The sequence below is a fragment of the Salvia hispanica genome, chromosome 2 (assembly GCF_029641045.1).
Source record: "Salvia hispanica isolate PSC_SH4W2 chromosome 2, Shi_PSC_v1, whole genome shotgun sequence".
In the NCBI taxonomy this organism is placed as follows: Eukaryota; Viridiplantae; Streptophyta; class Magnoliopsida; order Lamiales; family Lamiaceae; genus Salvia; species Salvia hispanica.
The window spans coordinates 37,995,102-38,020,939 of NC_142693.1; the positions used below are offsets into that span (position 1 = coordinate 37,995,102).

At 36.4% G+C, this 25,838-nt stretch overlaps 3 protein-coding genes and 1 pseudogene across 4 annotated transcripts; 2 read left to right on the top strand and 2 right to left on the bottom strand.

Annotated features, from left to right (window-relative positions):
* Nucleotides 1-1,178: 1,178 nt before the first annotated feature.
* Nucleotides 1,179-1,622, bottom strand: ROT4 (DVL family protein). The gene has a single exon (XM_089063706.1). The coding sequence runs from the start codon at nucleotides 1,481-1,483 to the stop codon at nucleotides 1,328-1,330; it is 156 nt and encodes a 51-aa protein (XP_088919832.1). The 5' UTR covers nucleotides 1,484-1,622; the 3' UTR covers nucleotides 1,179-1,327.
* Nucleotides 1,623-7,423: 5,801 nt separating this feature from the next.
* Nucleotides 7,424-16,135, top strand: LOC125194510 (actin-related protein 4-like). The gene is made up of 20 exons (XM_089066084.1): nucleotides 7,424-7,588; nucleotides 7,688-7,779; nucleotides 8,214-8,360; nucleotides 8,438-8,511; nucleotides 8,692-8,772; nucleotides 9,202-9,262; nucleotides 9,374-9,423; nucleotides 10,568-10,622; nucleotides 11,723-11,800; nucleotides 11,912-11,965; nucleotides 12,391-12,444; nucleotides 12,517-12,577; nucleotides 12,722-12,773; nucleotides 13,048-13,114; nucleotides 13,554-13,616; nucleotides 13,690-13,752; nucleotides 14,387-14,449; nucleotides 14,800-14,864; nucleotides 15,683-15,751; nucleotides 15,850-16,135. Exons 1-20 carry the CDS (start codon nucleotides 7,576-7,578, stop codon nucleotides 15,893-15,895), a joined length of 1,308 nt encoding a protein of 435 aa, XP_088922210.1. The 5' UTR covers nucleotides 7,424-7,575; the 3' UTR covers nucleotides 15,896-16,135.
* A 2,987-nt stretch (nucleotides 16,136-19,122) lies between these two features.
* On the top strand, nucleotides 19,123-19,775 carry LOC125204063 (transcription factor TCP11 pseudogene; annotated as a pseudogene).
* Nucleotides 19,776-19,930: 155 nt separating this feature from the next.
* LOC125204062 (serine/threonine-protein kinase PCRK2-like) lies at nucleotides 19,931-22,676 on the bottom strand. Of its 2 annotated transcripts, none has more exons than XM_048102604.2 (5): nucleotides 22,490-22,676; nucleotides 21,666-22,001; nucleotides 20,888-21,145; nucleotides 20,693-20,815; nucleotides 19,931-20,619 (listed from the first exon to the last, which is right to left on the bottom strand). In XM_048102604.2, the coding sequence occupies exons 2-5, from the start codon at nucleotides 21,993-21,995 to the stop codon at nucleotides 20,113-20,115; spliced, it is 1,218 nt and encodes a 405-aa protein (XP_047958561.1). In that variant the 5' UTR covers nucleotides 21,996-22,001; nucleotides 22,490-22,676; the 3' UTR covers nucleotides 19,931-20,112. The 2 variants fall into 2 exon arrangements, with proteins under 2 accessions (XP_047958561.1, XP_047958562.1); XM_048102605.2 differs by having other exon boundaries at nucleotides 21,666-22,028.
* Nucleotides 22,677-25,838: the final 3,162 nt, after the last annotated feature.

The following is a 25,838-nucleotide window of genomic DNA, read 5'->3' on the forward strand; positions in this document are numbered from 1 at the left end:
TTAGATTTTAAAATGAGTGGATGAGATTAAATCTTACGAATCTCAATAAATAGTAGACAAAATATTAACAAAAGGGTAATATCGTCATTATGTTATCATATGATAATTTTCGTGAATGTTTTTTTATATCAACATAGTGTATTACAAATATCAATAATATGACATAAGAATATCAACACTAATACAAGAAAATACCAACACATATTTATTGAGATTTTTACATGATTTTATTGAGATTTTTTGATGTATTTGTTGATAAAAATCTGGTTATCAACATTTACGAAAACTAAAATAAAAAATATCAAATGTCATCATCCGAACGTCGTCGGAACATATGCAATTGAGATCTCGTTGAAATCCTTATAAAATTATCTTTAATTTGATATGTTTTTTGCGAAAAAACAATTTAAATCGTGAGAGTTACGTAAATTTAAAGTTTTGAGATGATTTTAATGAGAGAGAATTGACATTAATATCCTCTAATTTTATTTATTAATTTTCTTAATTAAAATTATAATTCACATGACATTATTTCAACCACTAGATCTTCTAATCTAATGGCTAAGATTTAGTCTTAGTTTGAGATTGCTAATTAGTTAGCAATTGATCACTCCCCTTCCAATCTAAAAATAAAAACACTACTATCTATATAGTATTCTCTTTATATTTTATTTTTCCTATCTAAAAATGAAAACACTACTATCTATATCATATTCTCTTTATATTTTATTTTTTCTCTATTTAATATATAAAACAACAATAGAGTAGTATCCAATATTCTGTCCTAATCAAAATTTAGAAAAAATACATTTTTGGTTACTATATAAAGAAAAAAAAAAGTATGGCATCTTAAATAGGACAATAGAGTAATTGTTTGATATATTCATTCTCATCCCAACCCAACTGTCTCCTTCGATTTCACCAGGGCCAGAGTGGACCGAAGAAGCCTACTCAAAATCTGGAACAATTTTCTTCTCTTTCCTCAACGAAATAAAAAAAAATGGGGGAACCAATGAAATAATACAAAAATATACACAATAAACAAATAATACCTTAAACAGAAAGAAACATTGTATTAGTAGTCCTGAGAGAACCAATGAAACAATACAAGGATCATCTTCACTAATAACCTTATTACAACAAAAATATTCCAAAATAATAATAATAATAATAATAATAATAATAATAATAATAATAATAATGTTTCACTGACCCGTTTGTGATGTTTCTTCAGAAACCACCGGTGTCACGATTATTTGAAGGAAAACATGAAATGTAGTCATGTCCTAAATTTGAATATATATTGGTGCAAAATATAGTTGAAGTGCTAGTCGGCGTCTTTGGCGTCGTTCCTCTCGTGCCAGCAGACAAGCATGGCGATGCAGCGGCGCAGGATGTAGAACTTCGCGCGCTGCTTCTTCGCCAAATGCCTGCATTTCTCTCTCAGCGACGTCCGCCTCTCCTTCTCCTCGCTCTCCACCATCGATATCAATATATATTGAAACTACTCTTATTAGACTATGCCTTTCAACTTGAAATGAGAGAGTGAAGAGATGAATAATTGAGAGTGGAGAGGGGAAAGTGGTTGCTTTTATTTTTTTTGGTTGCCCTCGCACTGTGTGTATGTGTGTGTGTGGTAAAAATGAAGTGTTTAATTACTGGCAGTTGCCAAGAAAGACAAAAATCTTCACCACCTGATTTGGGGTCTGCCCAATTTAGATGCTTATATATGGACATTATCAGCTCTTGGATCTACCGTATATGTTTAATTCTACCGTGTATGTTTAATTCTAGAGACTCATACGGCCTTTCATGTAAACAAACTTGCTCCACATTGGTTGTGGTTAAAAAGATTATGGATGTGAAATTAATTTATAGACCAATTCACCTTTCTATCTTTGATAAATTATTATTTTTGGATGAATTCTCATGTTTAGTTCTATCATCCTCTTTAAGTGGAATATTTCATATTCGATACGAGGTTTTATTCAGTATTGTTTTGTGAGTTAAATGAAGAGAGAATATAAAGTACGAGGGAGAATACTAGTCTTATGTTAAAAAAATGTCGTATAAAGTGGAACATCTCGGAAAGGAAAATGAGTCACTTAGAGTGACGGAAAGAGAATATAATATTGTTATGTTTATTGAGAAATCCAACGACTTAAAATGCCTGTCTAGGGAATAAGCCAGTTGTGACCAACGAGGACAACGAAGAATGACTGTTACATACTTTAATAGACCAAATGGATTTTCTTTCCTATCTAGTGCATATTAATAAAAATCTATTGGTATGTTTAGGGTGTCAATAATAAGTGGAATTTTTTTATTAGTAAATCGAGAATTAAAATGCCAATTTCATTTTTAAAAGCAAAAAAAAAAAAAGGAAAGAAAAATATAAAATGCAATTCACTAAACCAATAAGATACTGAACGATTGGTGCAGCAAGCGACTTAGAGCATCTGCAGCACACAGGTTCCTTCTCGTCCTAGCGGGGGGATGCGTAGCAAGTAGGGGTGGTGGGTAAACGGTTTTTGGTTATTCGGTTAACCGAGAACCAAATCAGAACCGGTCGATTATCGATTAACCGATAATCGAAAATTACGGTATTCGGGTCAGTACCGGTTTTACGTTTTGCTCCAAGTCGGTTATCAGTTATAACCGATAACCGAAATTAAATTAATTTTAATTTCAGTTATATATTTATTTAATACTAGAAGAAATTGTAATTTACATTCAAACTTTGTCACAATGGAAGAAATTGTAATTTATATCTACATTTTGTCAAAGTCTCGTATTGCAATGTCAAAAAGTCCATTTTAATTTGTGTCACTATCAATTATAGTATTATACTTATAAATTTATATCTCAAAGTCAATAAAGCTCTTAAGCATTACTATTTTAAAAATAGAATATCCCATAACTTATTATTGGAGAAATTTTTTTAAATTATAGATCATGTAAAGTTTAAGTGTTTTAAAGTGCCTAAACAATTTATGTATTACTTGTAAATAGGAGTATAATAATAATAATAATAATAATAATAATAATAATAATAATAATAATAATAATAATAATAATAATAATAATAATTAAAAAAAAGTAGATGAAAAGTTAAAAGTTAAAATCATAAACAATTTTAATTTCAATTATATTTTTAGTTAATAATAGAAGAAATTGTAATTTACTTTTAAACTTCGTCACAATAGAAAAATTTGTAATTTACTTCCAAATATTGTCAAAGTCTCATATTGCAATATCAAAAAAGTCTATTTTAATTTGTATCACTATTAGTTATACTTATACTGTCTTAAAGTTTATAAAGTTTATAAATATTATTTTTAAAATAAGATCTCTTAAAGTCAATAAAGTTCTTAAGCATTACTACTATTTTAAAAATAGGATAATCCTTTACTTATTATTGGAGAAAAGATTTTAAATTTTAGATCATTTAAAGTTTAATTCTTTTAAAGTGCATAAACAATTTATGTATTATTTGTAAATAGAAATAATAATAATAATAATAATAATAGTAATAATAATAATAGTAATAAAGTAGATAAAATTTAAAACCATAAATAATTTTAATTTTAATTCAGTTAGTTCGGTTATAACCGATAACCGACTGGTTCTAACCGAGTCGGTTAATTAAGTAACCGAACTAGAGATCGGGTCAGTTCCGGATAGTTTTTTGATGAAATTTTGGGGTCGGTTAACTGACCGAATAACCACCCCTAGTAGCAAGCATGCCCTCTCGACTAGCGTCACACAAAGGAACGAGGGGCCAAAGATTGTCCCTTCACCCTTACGTGGCTCTTCGTGGTTTGTCCGTGAAGCCCACTCGCCCACTTATTGGATTATTTTTTTCACTTTTCTTTTTCTAATAGCATTTTTATACTTTTGTTGTCATATGAATTTGATTTGAATAATGTTTATATAAAGTATAACTTTACTATGAATTTTATTTGAATATTACTTGAAAATTTTAATTAAAAATGATTTGTATTTGAATATTTTATTTTTAGTGAATCTTGTTTATCAGTTAAATTGAAAAAAGCAATGTAATTTATAAAAGAAATCTTTTCATTTTCAGTTAAAGAACTTGAATATGCACTGAACTAATTAACCTATATGCACAGTTAATAAGGACTAAATAAGTGGCCTGCGTTTCTCGTCAAAAATTTTGTACGATCACAAATCAAGAAATAGAATAATTAATAATATTAAATAATGGAATTAAGTTGAATTGGTGGGTAAAGGCAAGAATTTAGATGACCGAAACCTTCACCAAATCGTGGGAAAAAATGTTAAGGGCATGGGCAACGCGTCTCACCCATGGCTTGGTCTCGTTTCGATAAGAGTCATGAGACGAGCTATGAGCACGCGTTGCAGATCAGCTCGTCTCGTGGAGGGAGAGGGAGAGAGGGAGCATTTGGCAAGCCATTAATTAAGCTTACGCCCCTCATGTAGGAAATGTGGGAATGATTTAGTGGGGGCATTTTGCCTTTTATCTCGAATAAACTCTAAATACTTTATGAGGTGTGTTAGTAAGACTTTTCATTTGGTTATTTCTTAGAGCATCTCTAATGGTCGGCTAGCGACCGGCTAGCCGATTCGCGTCGCTGGCTGATCGGCTAGCCGAACCATTGAAGGCGGCTAGCCGGAAATCGGCGAGCCGATCGGCGTGGGCTGGCCGATCCTTCGGCGCTGGCCGATGCGCTGCCGCCATTGTGGCGGCCCGATCGGCTAGCGACCGGCCAGCGCCCGAATTTATTTATTTTTTATTTTAAAAAACCTATATAAACGCGATTTTCGTTTCATTTTCATTTGCACCACTTGTTTTAACGAGTTTTCTCTCTCTCTAACTTTCTGTACAAGAGCATCATCGAGCGATGGATCACAACAACGAGTCCAGTCCAGTGACGAGTGGATCTCAGACTCCCACGGTACCTGTGGGATCTGGATGGGGCGGGCAGATGGGCGGGCAGCTGGGCCCAGGGTTTAACGTCCCTTGGGGGCAGTTGATGGGGATGACGGCCGGTGCGCCGGGGGGATTGCAGGGGGGGAACCAGGGGGGTATGCCGTGGGGGATGCCGGGCGGGGGGTAGGGGAGCGGCGGGTGGGGAGGTATGCCCCAGATGCAGCTCCAGATGCTGCAGCAGATGATGGGGATGATGTGGCAGGGAGGGATGCAGGGGGGATGCAGCACGGCGGGATGCAGGGGTCACCCGGGGGGGGGGGGGCACGGTCTATCGTCCCTTTATGGATTTTTTGACGGCTTCGTCCCACACGTCGACCCCAGTGGAGACGCAGTTCACTGGCGATGACCTTTTGTCATTGCATGACATGGGGATCGATCTCGGCGATCCGGACACTCCCGTTCCAGCGGGGCGGGCCGCGGCGAAGAAGAAGAAGACGAGGGGGAAGGCCAAGGCGGCCGGCGAGTCGTCGCAGCCCGTTGTTGACGACACCCCCGGCGGGAGGGAGTGGACGGAGGATGAGTACGCTGGGGTGGCCAGGGGGTGGTTGGAGGTGTGCGACGATCCGCTGGTTGCGAACAACCAGCGGGTCGTGAACATGTGGGCGAAGATTAGAGCTGCCTACAGGAGGCATTGCCCGCACGGGAAGGACTTCAGCGGGGAGGAGGTCCGGAAGGGGTGGGAGCGCATCAGGGCCGCGGTCGGCCGATTTTCGGGGTTGTACGCCAACGCCCTCCGAGAGCTCACTAGTGGGAAGAATGAGGAGGACGCCCAGAGGATAGCCGAGAGTCGCTTCCCCTTGCCGGGGAAGTATAAGGAGTTCCTCTTCTGGGAATGCTTTTTGTTGCTGAAGGACTTCGAGAAGTTCCGCGCGGGGTGCGACGCTGGGTGGCCGAAGAAGCAGAGACTGAACTATACCGGCGACTACAGCAGCGGATCCCACGACCTCCCCCCGGATGCTGAGGAGTTTCCATCCCCTCCTTCATTTTTTGGTCGCCCCCGCCCGGTTGGACAGAAGCGGGCGCAACGGGCTGCGAGGGGCGGATCCCCCCTATCGCCCCGCGAGGTCCAGTCCTCCGCCCTCCCACCCGCCCCACTCGAGTACACTCTCCATTCGCGTAACCAAACGCGGGCTCAGATGTACAAGGTCTTCCAAGATTGGAGGGCCGCCACTGACCCCATGGAGAAGATGTTTCTTCACTCGATGCTCGAGAGAATGCGGGTTGATTTGGATGTCGCGAGGGCACGGCTAGGGGGTTCCGACGTGGGCTCAGATACCACGGGTGGCGGCAGCGGCAGCGGCAGCGGCAGCGGCGGTGGCGACGGCGATGAGGAGTAGAGAGTGGCGGGACTCGTGTGTGGAAGCCCTTTTTTAAAAAAAAAAATCATGTACTTTTTTTTTTAAATCTTTGTACTTTTTTTGAATGGAATGGATTAATTTTCTCGTATATGTGTCGTAAATTTAATTCCGTAATTTAATCGTAATTTTAATTCCGTAAATGTAGTATATTTTGAATTATTTTTATTGTGGCTGGCCTATGGCTGGCCTAAATCTGATGTGGCAGGTAGATTTTTAAGTGCTGCTGACGTGGCAGGGGAGAGAATGGCTAGCCTATTGCTGGCCTATGTAGCATTGGAGATGCTCTTAGCCTATAATAGGCCTGCAGATTGGAGTAGAAGTACAGTACAAGAAACATTCTCTATTCTCTCTAGCTCTCTGCATCATAGTGTGCATTTTAGAAATATTGTCTAGTTCGATTCTCAGAATTCTATCAAGTTTGCATGAGTTGCTTCCCACATGCTAGGAGGATTCATTTTATCTTTGGGGCGTAATTCGCCAATCCGTGAGCACTAGCTTGGCTTGACCCTCTCCTGCCTCTACCCTTCACGAATGATGTCGCGAACTGGCTTCGGATCCACCTGCACCGGCTCCAGCGAGCTGGCTTGTGACTTCCTTGCCAGACTTGAGTTGGCTAGAAACAGATTGACCCGTTGTTGTGTAAAAAAATTATATGATAAATGAAAGTATTTATAGATGATTTTGAAATGAATTATAGTATAATAAAAAAAATTCAAAAAACAGTACTAATAATTAGTAATATTTGGAGAAATGGAATATTTTTTAAATTTTTTCCAAATACAAAAAAATCAAATTTCCAACCGCTAGTACTACGCCCAACCACAGTGTGCCACGGGGGAGGGGAGTGGCACGTTGTCTCGGTCTTGACCTCACCACTCTACGAGCACGACGAGACACCCACAACAAGGTCTAACTCCCAATACACCTCGGTGAAACGAGACCCGAGCCAAATGGTTCACCTGTTGCGGGTGCTCTAAAACTCAACCAAGATTAATTTTGCTAAAACTCGATGACCAAGATTAAATACTAGTAGTATTTTTTTTTAATGTACGGTAATTAAATGATGGAAAGAAAACCCCACAGCCGTAACTCCAGTCCTCTCTACAGTCTCTCTCCCGGGAGTAGAAAGAGGAGCCAGGAAGTGAACGGTAATTCCCTTTTTAAAACCCTAATTCGCGCGCTCACATCTTCCTACCATCGAAATCGAACCGCCACTGTCCAAATCCTCGTCTTATCATCATGTATGGAGGAGGTGCGTGTACCATGCTCGACTCTTCTCTCAATTTAGTTTACAATATTGAATTATTTTCCGGTTTACTGGGTAATTTACTTCTTTTGGTATTTAATTCAGATGAAGTATCGGCAATAGTCGTAGACTTGGGTTCCCATACCTGCAAAGCTGGTTATGCTGGCGAAGATGCGCCGAAAGCTGTCTTCCCATCTGTGAGAGCCAACTCAACCCTTTCTCTTGCTGTCTCGTTATGATTCATCTTCTGATTTGTTCTCTTTTGGATTTTTATTTTTGTTTCTAGTACAATGTGACTGTAGTTAGTTGCCAGAGAGTGAGTGTTGCTATTTCGGGTTCCAAATTTAGAGCTTATCATGCATTTGCAGGAGCAGCAGCAGCTTAAAGTTTAATAAGTTAAATTATCGGTCGAAGATATGATGGGTTTTGTGTAAATCAGGCGTAATGCTAATAGTTTAATCAGTTAATTTTTTCAAGGTTGTAACAATATGAGATATTTGGAGGGATCACATGAGAGTAATCACACACATGATGAGGAGTAACTTGATACCCCTAATTCAGAGTAGGGCTGTTCATCTTTACCTTGACAATCGGTTAATCATGGATTACCGCAAATTATGTGTCTAATCAGGTTGTCGGGTCAATTGATGAAATGGAAACTGATGATGCTGATAATGCAAACAAGAACTCAGGATCTGCTCAAGAGTCTAAATTGAAGAGCAAGAGCAAATATTTTGTAGGATCACAAGACTTGGGGTTTCGCAGGGATCACATGGAGGTTCGAAATTTCCATACATTGTTCTAAGCTATAGCTGCCCAATAGTCTTGTTGACCATAATGGAAAGTTAATTTCAGGTATTATCACCTATGAAGGATGGAGTAGTCGTTGACTGGGATATGGTTGAAGGCATATGGGACCATGCTTTGAGGTAGCTGAACTGTTAACTTTAAACTTCCCACCTCAATGTCGTTTTTGGCCTTCTTGTAAACAAGTGGAGGATTGTTTACTTTCTCAAGCAAACATTTCATCCCTATTTCATGATATTTTTGGGTTTGTACATGTCTTCTTGCACATTAATTTATCGCAATTTATGTGATGTTTGTCACAGGAAATGCCTGTTGATTGATCCAAAGGAACATCCAATGCTCTTTGCCGAGTCATGTTCTAATTCTCAACAGCAGAGGGAAAAGTGAGTTGAATGTCTGGTTATGTAGCTGATGGTATATATGCACATTTTTGGCGGCAACCATGCAGGAAATTTATATCTAAATTTCACCAAATGAGGAGAAGTTAATTACTACTACTATAAATTATTTAGAGTATAACAGGGAAGATTGTCTTTTTAAGTAGGTCCTTATAAAATTACAACTTTTAACATTTCTTGAATTAATTCATGTCAGTCTATTGCATAGTATGCAGATTGCTGCAATTTACATCCAATTGTAGTTCCATTAATGAGAATTGAGAAATGAGAACCATGTTGTTAACTTATAGATTGTGATGTACTATATCCTTTATACTCTAAGGTTACATAAAGATTGTGATTGGTGTATCACAGCTTGTACCTTGTAGAGATTTTTGGTTGTTTTTAAGCTGATCAAGTTTACTCGTCTAACAGGACTGCTGAGATTATGTTTGAAAAATATCAAGTTCCTGCACTATTTTTGGCCAAAAATGCTGTGAGCCCCTATTTCTGATCTCATTAATAATTGGAAGCACTGCCCTGTTTGTTTTATTTCGGGGCCTTTTATTTTGTCATTAACTAATTGTAGGTTGTTTATTTCTTCCAGGTTCTTACTTCTTTTGCATCAGGACGTGCCACCTCTTTAGTTGTTGACTGGTAGGGGCCCTAGGGGCTTATATACTGTGCCATCACAATACTTCTTCTGCTTTAAACTTAAGTTTTACATGAATTTCAACTCTCCATTTATGACACTCACCATTTTCTTTTCTGAAACTCTTTCACTTGCTTGCACATGTATTGGGATTTGAGAATGAAAAAGTTTCCCTTGTTATGAGAGTGTAAGACAATTGCTCTTCTTACTCATACAGACATGTGATATCTTTTCATCCAACAAACAGCAACTTTTTTTAGTTTTTGTGCATTATGAGGTTAAAAGTTACTGAAAATGTGATATCATCTTACTGTACATCCCAATTATCCAAATCGTATAATGATCCTAAGTCAGTTTACATTCTTTTCGTTTTATATTTTTGTGAATTGGGGCCTTAAGTAGACTGTAGTGTTCCTTTTCTTCCCCCAGCAATCTCTGATGAAGTTTGTGAAATGTGATATCTTTTCATCCAACAAACAGCAACTTTTTTTAGTTTTTGTGAAATGTAAAAATGTGATATCATCTTACTGTACATTTCAATTATCCAAATCGTATAATGACCCTAAGTCAGTTTACATTCTTTTCGTTTTATATTTTGTGAATTGGGGCCTTAAGTAGACTGTAATGTTCCTTTTCTTCCCCCAGCAATCTCTGATGAAGTTTGTGAAATGTGTTTCTCTATTCCCGTCATCACATGTTTTGCTAGTCACTGTTATCACTGTTATTTAATTTGTGAATTGGTCAACCTAACTGACCTGACCAAGTCTTGTTGCTATGAGTATGTGATATACTTTAGGTTACTGGTTTTGAAATTCTGCATTTATCTTGCAAAAACATCTTCTTTACATTGCTGCACAACCCCTCAAAATGACAGATTGGCCAAAACAGCAATTCATTGCCAAATATGTGGCAAATTGACAGTTACTAAAGAATTTCCTGAAACATAAATTTTTGCAAAGGTTGAAGTTGTTTTGCCATTAAACCTTTCTCTTATGATATTTGATAACTCTGTAAGCTATAAAACACAATCAAGAACAGGAAGTCTAGTACTCCCTTATAATACTTTTCCTTTTGCACTTGTTTTTTGTTTATCTGACTGTTGAAATGAATACTTATAAGCTAAATTAGTTCATTGGCTCCTTGATTCAGTGGTGGAGGATCAACTACTGTGGCTCCAGTACATGATGGTTATGTTCTTCAGAAGGTACTCATGGTTTAATGTGAAAATTTTGTTTTGAGATGTTTTCAGTCCATCAACACATAGATGTATTGTTAGTAGTAGTAGTATTTAATTCTACTGTTCCACATAAGTGCATGCACTTCTTTCTCTTTGCAAGATATCCTATCATCTTTTTACAGTACTTTGTATATTTTGTACTATATGAGTATATGGTTGGTTACTTCTCTTCACATGCTAGATACTCTAGTTCATGTTGGTGTTTTTAGTTCAGCCTGTTTTCTGGTGTCTTTCTTTCTTTCCCTATTCCCCGTTCTGCTTCTTCTAAAATTTAGTCTCGTGGAAAAAAACAAAAAGAAAGTATATGTGTAACACTGTTATCCTTGATTTTTACCTGTTTAAATAATGTTTGGAAACATCGTTCTTCGTTCCTGCCGTCTAGGATGACACTTTATACAGTAAGGCATATAAAGTGCAAGACACTTTATACTAAGCCTGATTTTCAGGTATAGGATCTTAGATATAATTTGATGTCTTTTTAAAAAATCAAATAACATAGACGCTGCCAAAATCTATCAATGATTAATTGCCCAAGTATTATATTTAAATTTAAAGGAGGTCTGCATTAATCTATTCAGCACGCCATGGCTTGATATGGATTATGATTTTGCTCTCTTCCAGAATAATAGTACTCCCTCCGTCCCAAGGTATTAGACCAACTTTCTTTTTTGGGATGTCCCAACATATTAGACTCATTTCCTTTTTTAGCAAAAAGCATCTATCTTATTTTATTCTCCACCCACTTTTTTCTCTCTTCTCTCTCCTACTTTTTCCCTCTCTCATACTTTACTCTCTCCACTTTAACTATTTAAATATCAATTCCTTAAATCATGTGCCCAAAAGAAGTGAGTCTAATACTCCGGGACGGAGGGAGTAGCTTTTTTCTGGAAAGCCATCATACATCTATTTTTTGTGATGCAAATATTGAAGGTAGAGATTCTCTGATTGGCTAATGTCATGCCCTGTTCCATTCATGCCATTGTCAAAATCATGATTTCAATAATAAAAGATACCTATTCTTTCAATTTCCCATCTTAATTACTGTTTAAATTTTTCTGTTAATGTAGGCCGTATCAACATCTCCTATTGGAGGCGATTTCCTTAGCGATTGCTTGCTAAAAAGCCTGGAAAGCAAAGGACTTTCTGTGAGTTCATAATTTTCTCTAGAATTTGTTTTCAGCAAAGTTGAACTTGTATTCTGCTTAAGTTTTAATCTGGTTTCTCTCATTTCCCCTTGTTTATATCCAAAATTGCAGATAAAGCCTCGTTATGCATTCAAAAGAAAGGAAGTTCGTCCTGGAGAGTTTCAGGTCGTTGATCCTTCATATAATGTTTACGAACCAAGTATTTCATTTATTATGTAGAAAATGTGGCATGCCATTTGATCTTAGTGCATGCTTGATTAGCCAGCCTACTTTCTTATGAGTTATAGGAGAATCTATGGTAATCAGTAAAATGTATAGTCTGCACTATCATTGTTTTGCAAATATACTCCTATTTCCATCGGTGAGATCAAAATTTTGTTATGCGGCTGAAAGCGTCGCATCTCCTTCTTCTCATGATGGTGTATATGAGATCATTTTTTCACTTAATGTTACATATGTAAATACAATATTGACCTCTTCAGGCTGCTGATTCCTGATTTATTTCTCAGGAAATCTAAGGTCTACAGCTTGATTGAAATTTGTGTTTTTTTTCCTGATAACATCATAACCTTTGTTCTTGGTTACAACAGATTGTGGACCTTGACCTCCCCAATACTACAGAAAGTTACAAACTTTATTCTCAGGTAATTTCATTTGTCAGAATTCATTAGTTGTTGGCTCCTATTCTGTTACTTAGACTTCATTCTTTGTTGCAGCGGGTGATTGTTAGTGATATTAAAGAATGCATTTGTCGAGCACCAGACACTCCATATGATGGTTTGTACACTGTATAGACAACTTAATGTCATCAATTAATTCCACTGGCAGTGTTTTGATTTAAAATTCTCTCTTTCATCATTTGTTTTATTCTCGGGCTAATGCTATTGACCCATATATGCTAACATTGTTTCCTCTGGTTAGATACATCTTACTCCAATATTCCAATGACACCTTATGAGCTTCCTGATGGACAGTAAGTTTATTGTCAAGTGTTCCTTTTCTTTATCAATATTTCTAAAACTATCTTTGATACATCCAAAGTTTGTTCAACTTTTTTGACTGATATCTGTTTGCCCCAGTAGTTACCCTTTTCGAAGGTGTACCCAGTTGAACCCAAGTTAACTTTAATATAACTGTGTATATATATCTGCTGGGCCAGCTAGACATTACTTGTCATTGACCATCATTAGAATTTATCCAAGTACGATCTTTCTAATTTGATCTCTTTTTTTATTGTAATGGTGTAGAACAATTGAGATCGGTGCTGACAGATTCAAGATTCCTGATATATTGTTTAATCCATCTTTAGCTCTGGTGCGAGTCATTCTGATCAATTTCAGTACTATTTTTCTTTGATTCATTATGTGCTATTATCATAATGCTATGAATCTGTATGTATATGACTTCCAATATCAATAATGAAATGAAATTGTGCACAATTTCATTCCTTTATTGATGTTGGAAGTCACTAGAGACTCTATGGTTAGTGCCTAGTTTTATTTGGAATTTTTCTCTGAACTTTGTCCCTGACTGATTTAAACCACTTCTTTTATGAGTATATATTCTTAATTTGCATCTCAAAGTGCAGAAGAACCTATTGTTTGTTGTGTTCTGCGACCTTTTTTTTATCCAGATACTTTTGATGGATTTATGTCTGTGAAGATTATTTTTGGTGTCCTGCCCTTGCTCAACATTATATAGGTTTAAATTGATATGGTAAGCTAATTTATCCACATTTTGATCTCCATCACAGACTATACCTGGTATGGAAAATTCTATAGAGACAACTTCATCTGCCCATGGCCTGCCGCAAATGGTGAGTAGATTACATTCAAGTAGGCTCTGTTCTTAGCTGATTTTATGGTTACACTTTTGTTCAATCTCTCCAGGTTATTGAGAGCATAAGCAAGTGTGATGTTGACATCCGAAGAGAACTTTATAGCAGCATATTGGTAAGATGACTACTACATTATAACTTCACTTAACAAACATTCCTTCTCCCATTAGCATATTCTGTCACATGTCTTATTCACCCCAGCCAAGGGATTCGTGGGGATGATATCCTGTCTATATGTTGTAAACTACATGATTGTTCCAGGAGGTTATGCAGTCAGTATGTGAACTAATCAACTTAGTTATTAGGTTACATCAGTCATTTCAATGATCTGATAAGGAATTGTATTTGAAATCTCTTTTGCTTGTATGTAGGTTTGTACTTTGTACCTCCCTTTTTAGCAATTTTTTCAAATTAAGTCACCATAGTTCTTTAAAGTTGAATAAGTTTGTGGATAATTACCTAGATCATCCATTTGATAACTTTAACACAAATTTGTTTGTTCAAGAAATATAATGTGTGGTGTTGTCAACCATGTCACCATATTTCTAAAACTTCACATCTTTCTACTTTATAGCGGTTGTCCTCTGAAATGTCTTGTATAAATTGAATAACATGCTGAAAATATTTTGTAACAATCATTACTAATTAACATGTATCAACAAATACCATTCTTCCGTGTTTGAATTATTAGATCGCATGGTACTCAACGTTTTAGAGTTCTTATACCATGTTTCTTGTCTGTTTTTCAGCTTTCTGGTGGAACGGCATCAATGCAACAGCTGAAAGAACGTCTTGAGAAAGATCTACTGGAGGTTGTCCATTATGTTACATTCTTATTGAGATGAAAATATCAATTTTCATGTAATTTTGTCTTGTTCTAGCAGAATAGATTTTGAACTCCCTGTCTTGTCAAAAAGAGAAATAGGTAAGGGAGTGGGAAATATAGAAAAATAAGATTTGGGGAGATATCCATTCCATCGTGGCTGAGATTACAATTTTTTGCTAAGCCATTTCTACATTTCAGATTGATATTTGGTGAAATTGCCAGATTAGAGATGTTTGAATAGTCCTTGCATGTTTATTAATTATGTGATCATATAAGTGCATTAGCTTTTTTGTTATTGATTATCCACATCCTGACAATAACTGATATTGTTCCTAGGAATCTCCTCAAGCAGCTAGGGTGAAAGTTCTAGCAAGTGGAAATGCAACTGAAAGGAGATTCAGGTTGGATTTATTTGCTTATTTAATTTCTAATTGGTTTTGAATGTATCCCATACTTATGGATTTATGCATGATCCAGGAGTTAGCGATCTTTGTTGGAAATAAGAAACAAATATTTTGCGTTATATTATCAATTTAAAAATTTTATTGGGTTTTTGGTGAGTAGGATAAACCTCAAGGGTAGCTATTATAATTTATAGTTTCACAGGAAATTGAGAGTAGTTTAAGCTTTGCTGATTGCTCACCTCATCTCGGACGCATTTGAGCTCAAAGTTAAAGCAAAAATAATCTGAATAGAATAACTCATTGAAAGTGAGAACAGCATTTCTGAATAGTGAACAATTATCTGAAATTTGGAACAAACAAATCAGAAATGAATTCATGGTTAGCTTCAAAAACAGATTATCATACACAAGTACCAACAGTGAACCAAATATCTGAATTTATAAAATTGACAAGTATGTTATCTTTATAGTGCTATCTATTTGAGGTATATGTCAGAGTCAAATGAATAAGAAGCACAATTATGTTCTTTAACTTGGTAATGCCAAGGACACAAACCAATATTCATGCACAAATGAAGTACCATGGTCTCTAATGTTTCATCCGATAGATATACTTCTCCATTCATACACCTATAAACGATAATTCTGTTATTTGTTCAACTGTATTGAAGTAGGAAGGCTAGATGATACCTTTACTAGTGATGAATTATTGGCCTGCCATTTAACTTAAGACACGATTTCTAGGCAGTAGACAGTTTAGTTGAATGATTACGTATAGAAACAAGCCGACACCATTTACTGACCAGAGTGTTACAGTGTTTGGATAGGAGGCAGTATATTGGCATCACTTGGATCCTTTCAGCAGATGTGGTTTTCCAAATCTGAGTAAGCTCTCATTCTTCACTAACACCACAAACTTCATGCTTCATAATATTTCTATTATTGCTCTCATGTCAACTACACTGCCTCCTCTCCAATGACAGGTTTGAAGAGCACGGAGCTTCATATATTCAACGGAAATGCCCTTGAATATACAATGGTTTTGGCACATTCAGTCATTGTTTCTTAATTAATTAGCACTTGACTGGATCCAAGTTCTGCATTATTTGCTAGTACTTTGTGCTACAGGAATAGTACCCTATGTAACACCGATATATTTGTATGTATGTATCCGAGCTTCTGCATCAATTGTCTTTCGCAACTCACGGTTAGTGGTAGAGATGTGTATGACCTTGCAATTCATGTTTATTTGAAGTTTATGTTTGAGTAGCGTTTGAATTCTGCCCTTTATTTTTTTTATTAGGTGTATTTATTATTTAAACTAAAGCAATATCGATTAAAAATTTAAGAAAAAGCTATAAAATTATACTGAAATTTGATAAGATCTCCGAATGTAAAGCAATAGTACTTGAGTTGTGTTTTGTTCTCTCTTATTTTACCATATCTTAATTTTGTACGTGACATTCAATATCGAAAAATGAATTATCCCAAGAACAACAGAACAAATGAGATTGGATGGGTTGCAGAGTCACACTGAAATTTAATTTCTTGAAAATTGAGAATTTCAACTGATTTATCACTGATTTTTGTGTATTTGTCACTTTCGTAACTGAAAACACAATATTGGAAAAGACAAAGGAGTTGGTGGCAAATCTGCAACATTTTTATTCTCCATTTTCAGGATGAATTGACGTTGTATAATATTAAGAGAGTACAGTAAGATATAGTAATTCATGAATTACTGTCGATATTCATACTAGTAATTGTTTCCTGACAGTTAATTTAGTTTGACACGTTTACAAGTAGATTATTTATGGATAATTATAACTGTATCATGTGGTTAAAATTTGATCGTGGCATTCATTATGCATATATGACCATGAAATTCAATCAATCAGTAAATGAAATAATTGACGTGTATTTAAATTATTTGTATTTTTCTTGTATTTTAATCATATTTTAAAAAAAACAAATTCATACATAATGCTTATGTAAAATTATCCTAAGGGCGAGTGGATGCGATATACCATACCGAGAACGCTATAACGTATCCCGTACCAAAAACTGCGGTATGATAAATATCATATCGATACCATACTGAGTTTTGGGTATACCGAAAACTCGGTGGGATTGATTTTTGATACCGTTAACTTATCGTTAATGCAGTATACCGCACTTTTATAGTATACCAAAATATGGTACGATATAACATCATACAGTGATACTAAAAAAATCTATTTTATACCCAAAATATTTAAAAGTAGGGTTTTGGAGGATTTTTTAAAAACACTATTTTGTATATAAATTTATTTAAGTTTAATATATAAATATATAGAATATTTCAGTATATACCGAAAATCGGTATAAAGGATATGCTGCGGTAAGAAAGTTGATACCGTTAGGGCACCCACAGCGCATAGCGGGTGTCTCCATCTCGTCTCGGAGGCAGCGAGACAGCGATGCAAGCTCCATCTCGTCGCCATCTCGTCTCCGTCGCGTCCCGCGTCTCGTTCCGAAGAGGCGGCTGGCGAGACAGCTCGCCACGCGCCTTGGCGATGTGGCGAGCTGTGGTTCGTGCGTGACGCCCACTCGCCGGCCCACGAGTGGGCGTCGTTTATATCCGTTAAAATTGTTTTTTTTTAATTTTTTTTAAAAATTCAAAAAAATTCAAAAAAAAAAATATATATAAAAAAAAATTCCAAAAATTATGCTAGCCGTTTTTTTCAAATTTGTAATTTTTTTTCCAATTTTTTTACAGCCACCAATCACTTCTGTAAATACCAAATCATTCTCATAAATTATTCACCATAAAAAAACTCTCTATTATCCATCTTTTTTATTTTTTTTATGATTTTAATTATGTATTTTTATTTTTAATATTGTAATGAAAATTACTACGTATCGAAAATTCGATATTTTTAATATTTTTTAAATACAGTATTTCGATATTTTCGCACTCTTTAGACTATTTTAAATAATTGACGTGTATTTAAATTATTTGTATTTTTCTTGTATTTTAATCATATTTTTAAAAAAACAAATTCATACATAATGCTTATGTAAAATTATCCTAAGGGCGAGTGGATGCGATATACCATACCGAGAACGCTATAACGTATCCCGTACCAAAAACTGCGGTATGATAAATATCATATCGATACCATACTGAGTTTTGGGTATACCGAAAACTCGGTGGGATTGATTTTTGATACCGTTAACTTATCGTTAATGCAGTATACCGCACTTTTATAGTATACCAAAATATGGTACGATATAACATCATACAGTGATACTAAAAAAATCTATTTTATACCCAAAATATTTAAAAGTAGGGTTTTGGAGGATTTTTTAAAAACACTATTTTGTATATAAATTTATTTAAGTTTAATATATAAATATATAGAATATTTCAGTATATACCGAAAATCGGTATAAAGGATATGCTGCGGTAAGAAAGTTGATACCGTTAGGGCACCCACAGCGCATAGCGGGTGTCTCCATCTCGTCTCGGAGGCAGCGAGACAGCGATGCAAGCTCCGTCTCGTCGCCATCTCGTCTCCGTCGCGTCCCGCGTCTCGTTCCGAAGAGGCGGCTGGCGAGACAGCTCGCCACGCGCCTTGGCGATGTGGCGAGCTGTGGTTCGTGCGTGACGCCCACTCGCCGGCCCACGAGTGGGCGTCGTTTATATCCGTTAAAATTGTTTTTTTTTAATTTTTTTTAAAAATTCAAAAAAATTCAAAAAAAAAATATATATAAAAAAAAAAAATTCCAAAAATTATGCTAGCCGTTTTTTTCAAATTTGTAATTTTTTTTCCAATTTTTTTACAGCCACCAATCACTTCTGTAAATACCAAATCATTCTCATAAATTATTCACCATAAAAAAACTCTCTATTATCCATCTTTTTTATTTTTTTTATGATTTTAATTATGTATTTTTATTTTTAATATTGTAATGAAAATTACTACATATCGAAAATTCGATATTTTTAATATTTTTTAAATACAGTATTTCGATATTTTCGCACTCTTTAGACTATTTGAGTTGAAAAGAAATGTCAAGCGATAGCCATCAAATTAACGCCGTGTTGCATAAATTTCTGAATTGATTGGTTTTGTGGTTGAATTAAACCACATGACGAGTCATTGTAAATATTTTTTTACTTTTCACCCGTCAATATTCTTTTATGAGTGGGACCCAGCGAGGCCTGGCCCGTTTCTCTATTATAAAAGGGTGAGGTGAATTTCCTTCCACTCTCACAGTCTCCACCGCCCATCGCCGTCGTCTAAAACCCCCAAAAATAAAAAGATGTCCTCCTCTGATATGATCCTCACCAAATTCTCCGGCGAATACGACGCTTACCACCTCGCATCCCCTCCTCCCGCCGACAATTCGACGAAGAGAGGCGGCGCCGTCGCCCGGACCTCGCTCAAGGACCGCCACACGAAGGTCAACGGCCGCGGCCGCCGCGTCAGGATCCCGGCGCTGAGCGCGGCCCGCATTTTCCAGCTGACGCGCGAGCTCGGCCACCGCTCCGACGGCGAGACGATCGAGTGGCTCCTCCGCCACGCCGAGCCGTCGATCATCGCCGCCACCGGCTCCGGCACCGTGCCCGCGGAGTCCGTCTCCAGCTCCTCCCGCGCCCTCCCCCCGTCCCGCCCCTCCGCCACCCTCCAGATGCCCCTCCACCAGGTCACTCTCGCCGCGCAGCCATCGCCGTTGGAGTTCCCGATGATTGGCTTCCGCCACATGCCGTTCATGGCATTGCTGCTGCAGCCCTCCGACGACGTCGACGCCTTGACCGGAGATACTCACTAGATTTTGTACAATCAATTTCATTTTATCCACCTACTACATCTAATTAATTAAATTAACCCCTCCTATAATTAATTCTGTTTTTATCAGTCTCCTTTATTTCCAAAATAACGTTACTGTCTAGAATTATGAAACAGTACTGTTTTAGCTGCTGTGACACTAAAAATGGAAAATGAAATGCATGATCTTGTATTAAAATGAAAATTTTGCTTTTAATTATTTACCATGACACAATGATTGATGTTTCAGTTGAAGAGTGTGGGACCAGCTCAGGTGAAACTTGATATAGCTACTCAAGGATAGAATCCTATCAGAGGACCACTTTGTCCTTTACAATTTAGGAAAAAATTATCATAGATTTAATTTTTAAAAATATATTTGCCAGATCTTGACAGTCTTACTCAAATTTAGTGAGTATTTGATTACTATTACTAAGTATTGATTAGCTTCCGTGTGCGAGGACGGGTGGGACGGGTTGGACGGGTGGGACGAGCGGCGGTCCCGGTGCTGTCCCTTCTTGTTGGCTCGTTACGCTTGAAAGGTGGCTCAACGAGGCCCGAGCCTGAGCCTGAGTCTGAGCAAGCATCAACGACTTCATTGACCATTACGGTCAGCTCGCTCATCTTGGGCCGTGTTTTGGCAGCACGGACCAAGCAGCGATTAGCGACTATCGATAGCTTCATAGCTGATTTAAGGATGTGATTCCCTTCAGCTTTAAGCCTTGGATCCAATATCTGCTCGAATTTCCTTGCATCTGATAGGTGTGGCTTTATCCACTCCAATAGCTTCTGCTCCTTTTTTGGGCGGTTCCGTTCCAGCGGCCGCCTCCCTGTGATGAGCTCGTATAGGAACACACCGTAGCTCCACACGTCGCTCATTGATGTCAGATGCCCGGTTCTCACGTATTCAGGTGCCGCATACCCCATAGTTCCCACCACCTAGTAACATTTCAATTAAACGATAAATTCTCTATTAAGATAATGTTTGAAGAAGCTAACTTCTTGATCATACCGCGGTGGAGACATGTGTCCGTCCTTCTTGGGGGCCCAGCCGGGCTAATCCAAAGTCCGACAGCTTAGCGTTCCACTGCTCGTCTAGGAGGATGTTTGATGACTTGAAGTCCCTGAAGATGATCTGAGCATTGCAGATACCAATAATATAAGCTTAATGCAAATGACATAGTAGTATTTGAGTAAAGAAACTGACCTGAAAATCCATTTCCTCGTGCAAGTAGGCGAGGCCACGAGCAGCATCTAGGGCAACCCTCAGCCTCGTAGCCCAGGGAAGGGAGTCGGTGGATCTTGATAGATGGTCGAACACGCTTCCATTAGGCATATACTCGTACATGAGAAGCCGTTGGATTCCCCTCTCATCATCCTCCGCGCAGTATCCAATCAGTTTCACCAGATTCGGATGGTCAACAACACCAAGAAGGTCGACCTCCGTGATCCACTCTTTGTGACCCTGCAGTGGTGGAATCATTTTCTTATTATAGGAAATGAATCAAGAAGCTCGTGCAAGTGCAACAGTCGTTGTAGTCGAGAAAGAGTAAGATTCTCCAGAAAATGGAATCATTTGCATATTATATTACAGCATACTATTTCCTAGTACTATATTTTATATCATCACATGTATCCTCAGTCATCTGCGGAAATTGTATATTTCACATGTGAACATATCTAGTGCAGATGAAACCATCCATTTTAATATCGTCTCGACCTCCTACACGTATAATCACCACATACACACATAAATCAACTAGATTCTCGGACATTATAGGCATTGTAATCTTGTGACTTGTGAGAGATATATTTAGGTAAAATTGAGCCAAAACAAGTCCTTGGTCAATAGAGGAGCTCGAAACAGCATAATAATGTCACATTCACCAATCACACCACATTAAGTAAGACACTCTAAAATCATAATTAACCATCAATTGTCAAAGATGAAGAAAGAAATGCTGAAAGAGAAACAGGGAATGCACCTGTTGTCCTTGTTTACCGAGTTGTTTAATAGCCACGGCAATCTTCTTATCCGGGTCTTCCGAGCTCTTGATAACGCCCTTAAACACACATCCGAATCCACCTTCCCCAAGCTTAGCACTATTGCTAAAATTCCTAGTTATTTGCTTTAGCTCCAAGAGGGTAAAAACCTTGAGATTACTAGGTCTCTTTTGCAAATTTGGGGGCCGGTTTAGTGCTCTCGACTGAAGACCAGATTTCCTTGGCTCAACTGAGGTACGTGCCGAGTTAGGGTTTCGGGTCTTTGGCTCTTCCTCTTCCTCTCCACCGAATAAATGGAAACACCACCTCATTGCCTCCTAAATCAATAATGTATATCAGTGTAGCTGCAGTTATGTAGAAACAAACACATACCATTGAATCAAATCTGAAATTAATCAAGATAAAATCAAATAACACCAACAATTTTCTGAATTCAGTAGATATTTATATGCATTATAATAGAACAGCCAGCAATCATTCAATCCCACTAACAAAAAGCAAGCTTGATCGACCTAATTTCCAGCAATTTGATCACATTTGTGTTTTACTATTAATTTACATATCACAAACATAGCAATGCATAAAAAATACCTAGTAATAATAATATTTAAGCAATTCAGTTTATTCTAAACAGAGGGTCTCTGTATCTAAAGCAGGTCAAATGGAACATAATCGGAAACAAGCAGATCAAAGGCCAACCAATTTATGATAGCTGAAAAAAAGATTAAAATCGACAAGAATTGAAGAAACCCAAAATCAAAATCTCAATTCTAAACATGCGATTAAATATAGAAAGAAAGAGTACCTGTTTTGTTTGTTGCAGAAATTAGACGATGGGGCGGAGAAAATTCAAGTATTGAAGGGGAGGAGAAAGACTGTTGGAAGAAATAAATCCTTCGCGTTGACTGCATGACTTGAAGAGAGAAGTCAATCTACGAAACCTAAATGAATCTGACTGTGTCTGGACATGTGTGGGTTCCGTTGTTGACTGATAGAGAGACACACAGAATCTAGTTCTGTACGGAGGGATAGCTTTTAATCTACTACTACTACAGCCATGTTTTTTAGAGAAAAAGGGTTCTTTTTGGTGTTAAACAAATTGAGGGAATATATCATTTTTATGAATTCAAATACTTCCTCCGTCCCCCACAATTTGTCACCATTTTACTTAGTATGAGCTTTAAAATATGTAATAGAAAGTAAGTTGAAAAAGTTAATGGCATGTGGATCCTACTTTTATATATTAGTTTTTATAATAAGAGTGAACTATATAAATGGTACCTGATCTATCACTTTCGCACGCAAATGATAACTAATCTTTATTTTATATCGTTTTTAGTATCAAATGACAAAAATAACCCTAGGTACCAAATATGTGATTTTTTTGTTATGAAGGATGTTTTTGGAAATTTCCATTAAATAGCACCAAACATGTGATTATTTTTTTTTCTCTTCTTTCTTTTTTCTCCATTTTCTTAATTTTTTCTCCATTTTCTTCTTTCTTTTTAGTATTTTATCTTCTTTTCTTCTTTCTTTTTCTCCTTAGTTTATGTTTCCTCTTTTTTCTTTTATCTTCTTTTTCTTTTTAGTGTTTTATACATACATCTAATTGCATTAATAATATAAATCAAGAACAAAACACCTAATTAAATGAATTAATTAAAATAATTAAATCAATCAAATATTTTTATTTAATTATTTTATACTCATTTTAGGGTTGAAACACCTAACTAAAATTATTCAACTGTTAATATTATTATAAATACAAGTCACAATTTTGATTTTTTATTAAAACTATATTGATTAGTTATTAATTTAATGTAAAATGATAATAATAATAATAATAATAATAATAATAATTATATATATTGTGTGATCCATAATTTAAATAATTATACTATAATTATTTATTAATTTCAACTATTTTTTAGTATTATAATAATAATATTATTACAATAATTAACTATAATTATAACTATAATTATAATTAAGTATATTTGAATGATATTAAAAATAAATTAAAAAATAATGTATACCATCAAAATAATAATATTACTATTGATTAATAATACTAGTATAAAGAGTGAGAAGAATGAAAAAAGATATTATAATATCATTTTTGGTACTAATTTTGTGTATACCTAAAATACTCTTAATGGTACAAATGGGAAAATGTATTTGTATAGAGGGCATTTTTGGGTGAAAATTTTATCAGGTACCAAAAATGTGATTAATAGATACCAAAAACGATATACAATAAAGATCAGGTACCATTTATGTGCGAAAGTGAAAGATCAGGTACCATTTGTGCAGTTCACTCTTATAATAAAATGTGAGTGAGAATGAGTTAGTAGAATATGGGGTCCACTACCAAAAATGGTAAAAGTGAAAGATGACAAATTTTTAGGAACGGACGAAAAAGGTAATAAGTGACAAATTTTCAGGGACGGAGGGAGCATGTGATAACTAAGACTAATTGACTTATAAATTCAAATATACGTTTTATCGTGACATTAAATTTACGCTAACAAATCTCATAACAATTCAAACATATTAAAGGAAGATAATAAGTATGCTTTGTGATTAAAACTAAACAATATCTAGTCCAAGAAGTATGGTCGAGTGGTATGGACTCATCCATCCTAATCAAATGGTCAGAGGATTGGTCCTTCATATTCCTTTGATAATTACAAAAATAAAATAAAGAGTGAAAACCAACTAGCTACACACCAAAACAAGAAAGTAAAACCGACTATTAAAGAAGATCAACCACTTGTGGAGACTTGACTAAAGAATATTAGTCATTTGGCTCGGTGGCAATGAGAATCTTGAACACCTTCCTTTTTCCCAATACTCAAGACGACATAAAAGTTTTCTGTTTTCCAGCTCCTAATTTGGGTGAAACTTTTGAAATATTACCTTGTTGTGGATGTCCCAAATAGACCAAAGAATGATGTAAAACACAGAGATACAATTTTTTTTTTATCAAGCTTTCGAAACGAGGTTCCAAGCCAACAGACCTTTGGGAAGACAGAAGGAGATATTCTATAAGTCACAACAAAAATACCAGAGGATGTTGGAGACCTTGCACCATTAAAAGATGTGTTCGACTCAATTTCTTCCTTGTAAAGTGAACAAAGATCATCTTTGACTCCTTTGACGCCCATTTTAAAGAGTCTTTCTTTGGTATTGAGTATTCCTTGAAGTATAAACCGAAAAAAGGAGTTGTGCTCGTGGTGGAGCAACGGTCCACACATTTCTATTTCAACGTCAACATCCTTGATCCCCATGAGTTTATTAACCTGCAAAATAAAGCAAGAAACCGGAAAGATGTTTGATTTATCAAAAAATCAAATCCTCACATCACTCGTGTTTTTCCTCATGGTAAAATGGCACACGGCTCCCTAACCGCATCCTCTTCCCAAGCAAACAGATTCCTCCTCCATCTAAATGTCAAGATTCGTTTTCCTACTCTCTTATATTCTTAATATAGCCGTCTTTCTGCTGGGATAGTGAGAAGAGTCTAGGGAAAAGAATCTTTAGGCTTTCCTCACTCGCTCAAAGGTCATGCTAGAATCGTGTTTGAGCACCATCGTCTACCTTGATATGCACTCCTCTCGTTACCACTTCTTGAATTGCTTTATTGAAATTCTTAAAGCTTGCTAGCTGGCCCCGAATACTTGTTCAGACTCCTATTATCCATCTATGGAATTCCCAAGGTATTTGATATTCACTGTTCCACTTTAGGAGTCCCGGTTTACCATTTTTAGGTGTCCCACTTTAAGAGTCTCGGTTGGAATATTCCATAAATGGTATTAGGCTTCACATTCTCTTGACCTTTTCCCACTCACATTTTATTATAAAACTAATATAAAAAAAGTAGGATCCATATTCCACTATCTTTTTCACCAACTTTTCTTTATATTTTTTAATATCCGTGCCGAACTCAACCGGGACTCTTAAAGTGGGACGGATGGAGTATTATTGTTGAAGACGATAATCTTCTTCCATATGAATTTTTTATTATTGTCAAACCTCCGGGACCATTTGAACAAAAGAGCGGCATTTTTTTATTGAAAAAATTACCCACCAGTACTAATTCAAGAATTAAATCAAATCAAGACTTTCAAAATATTTTGAGCCGGTGCAGTTGG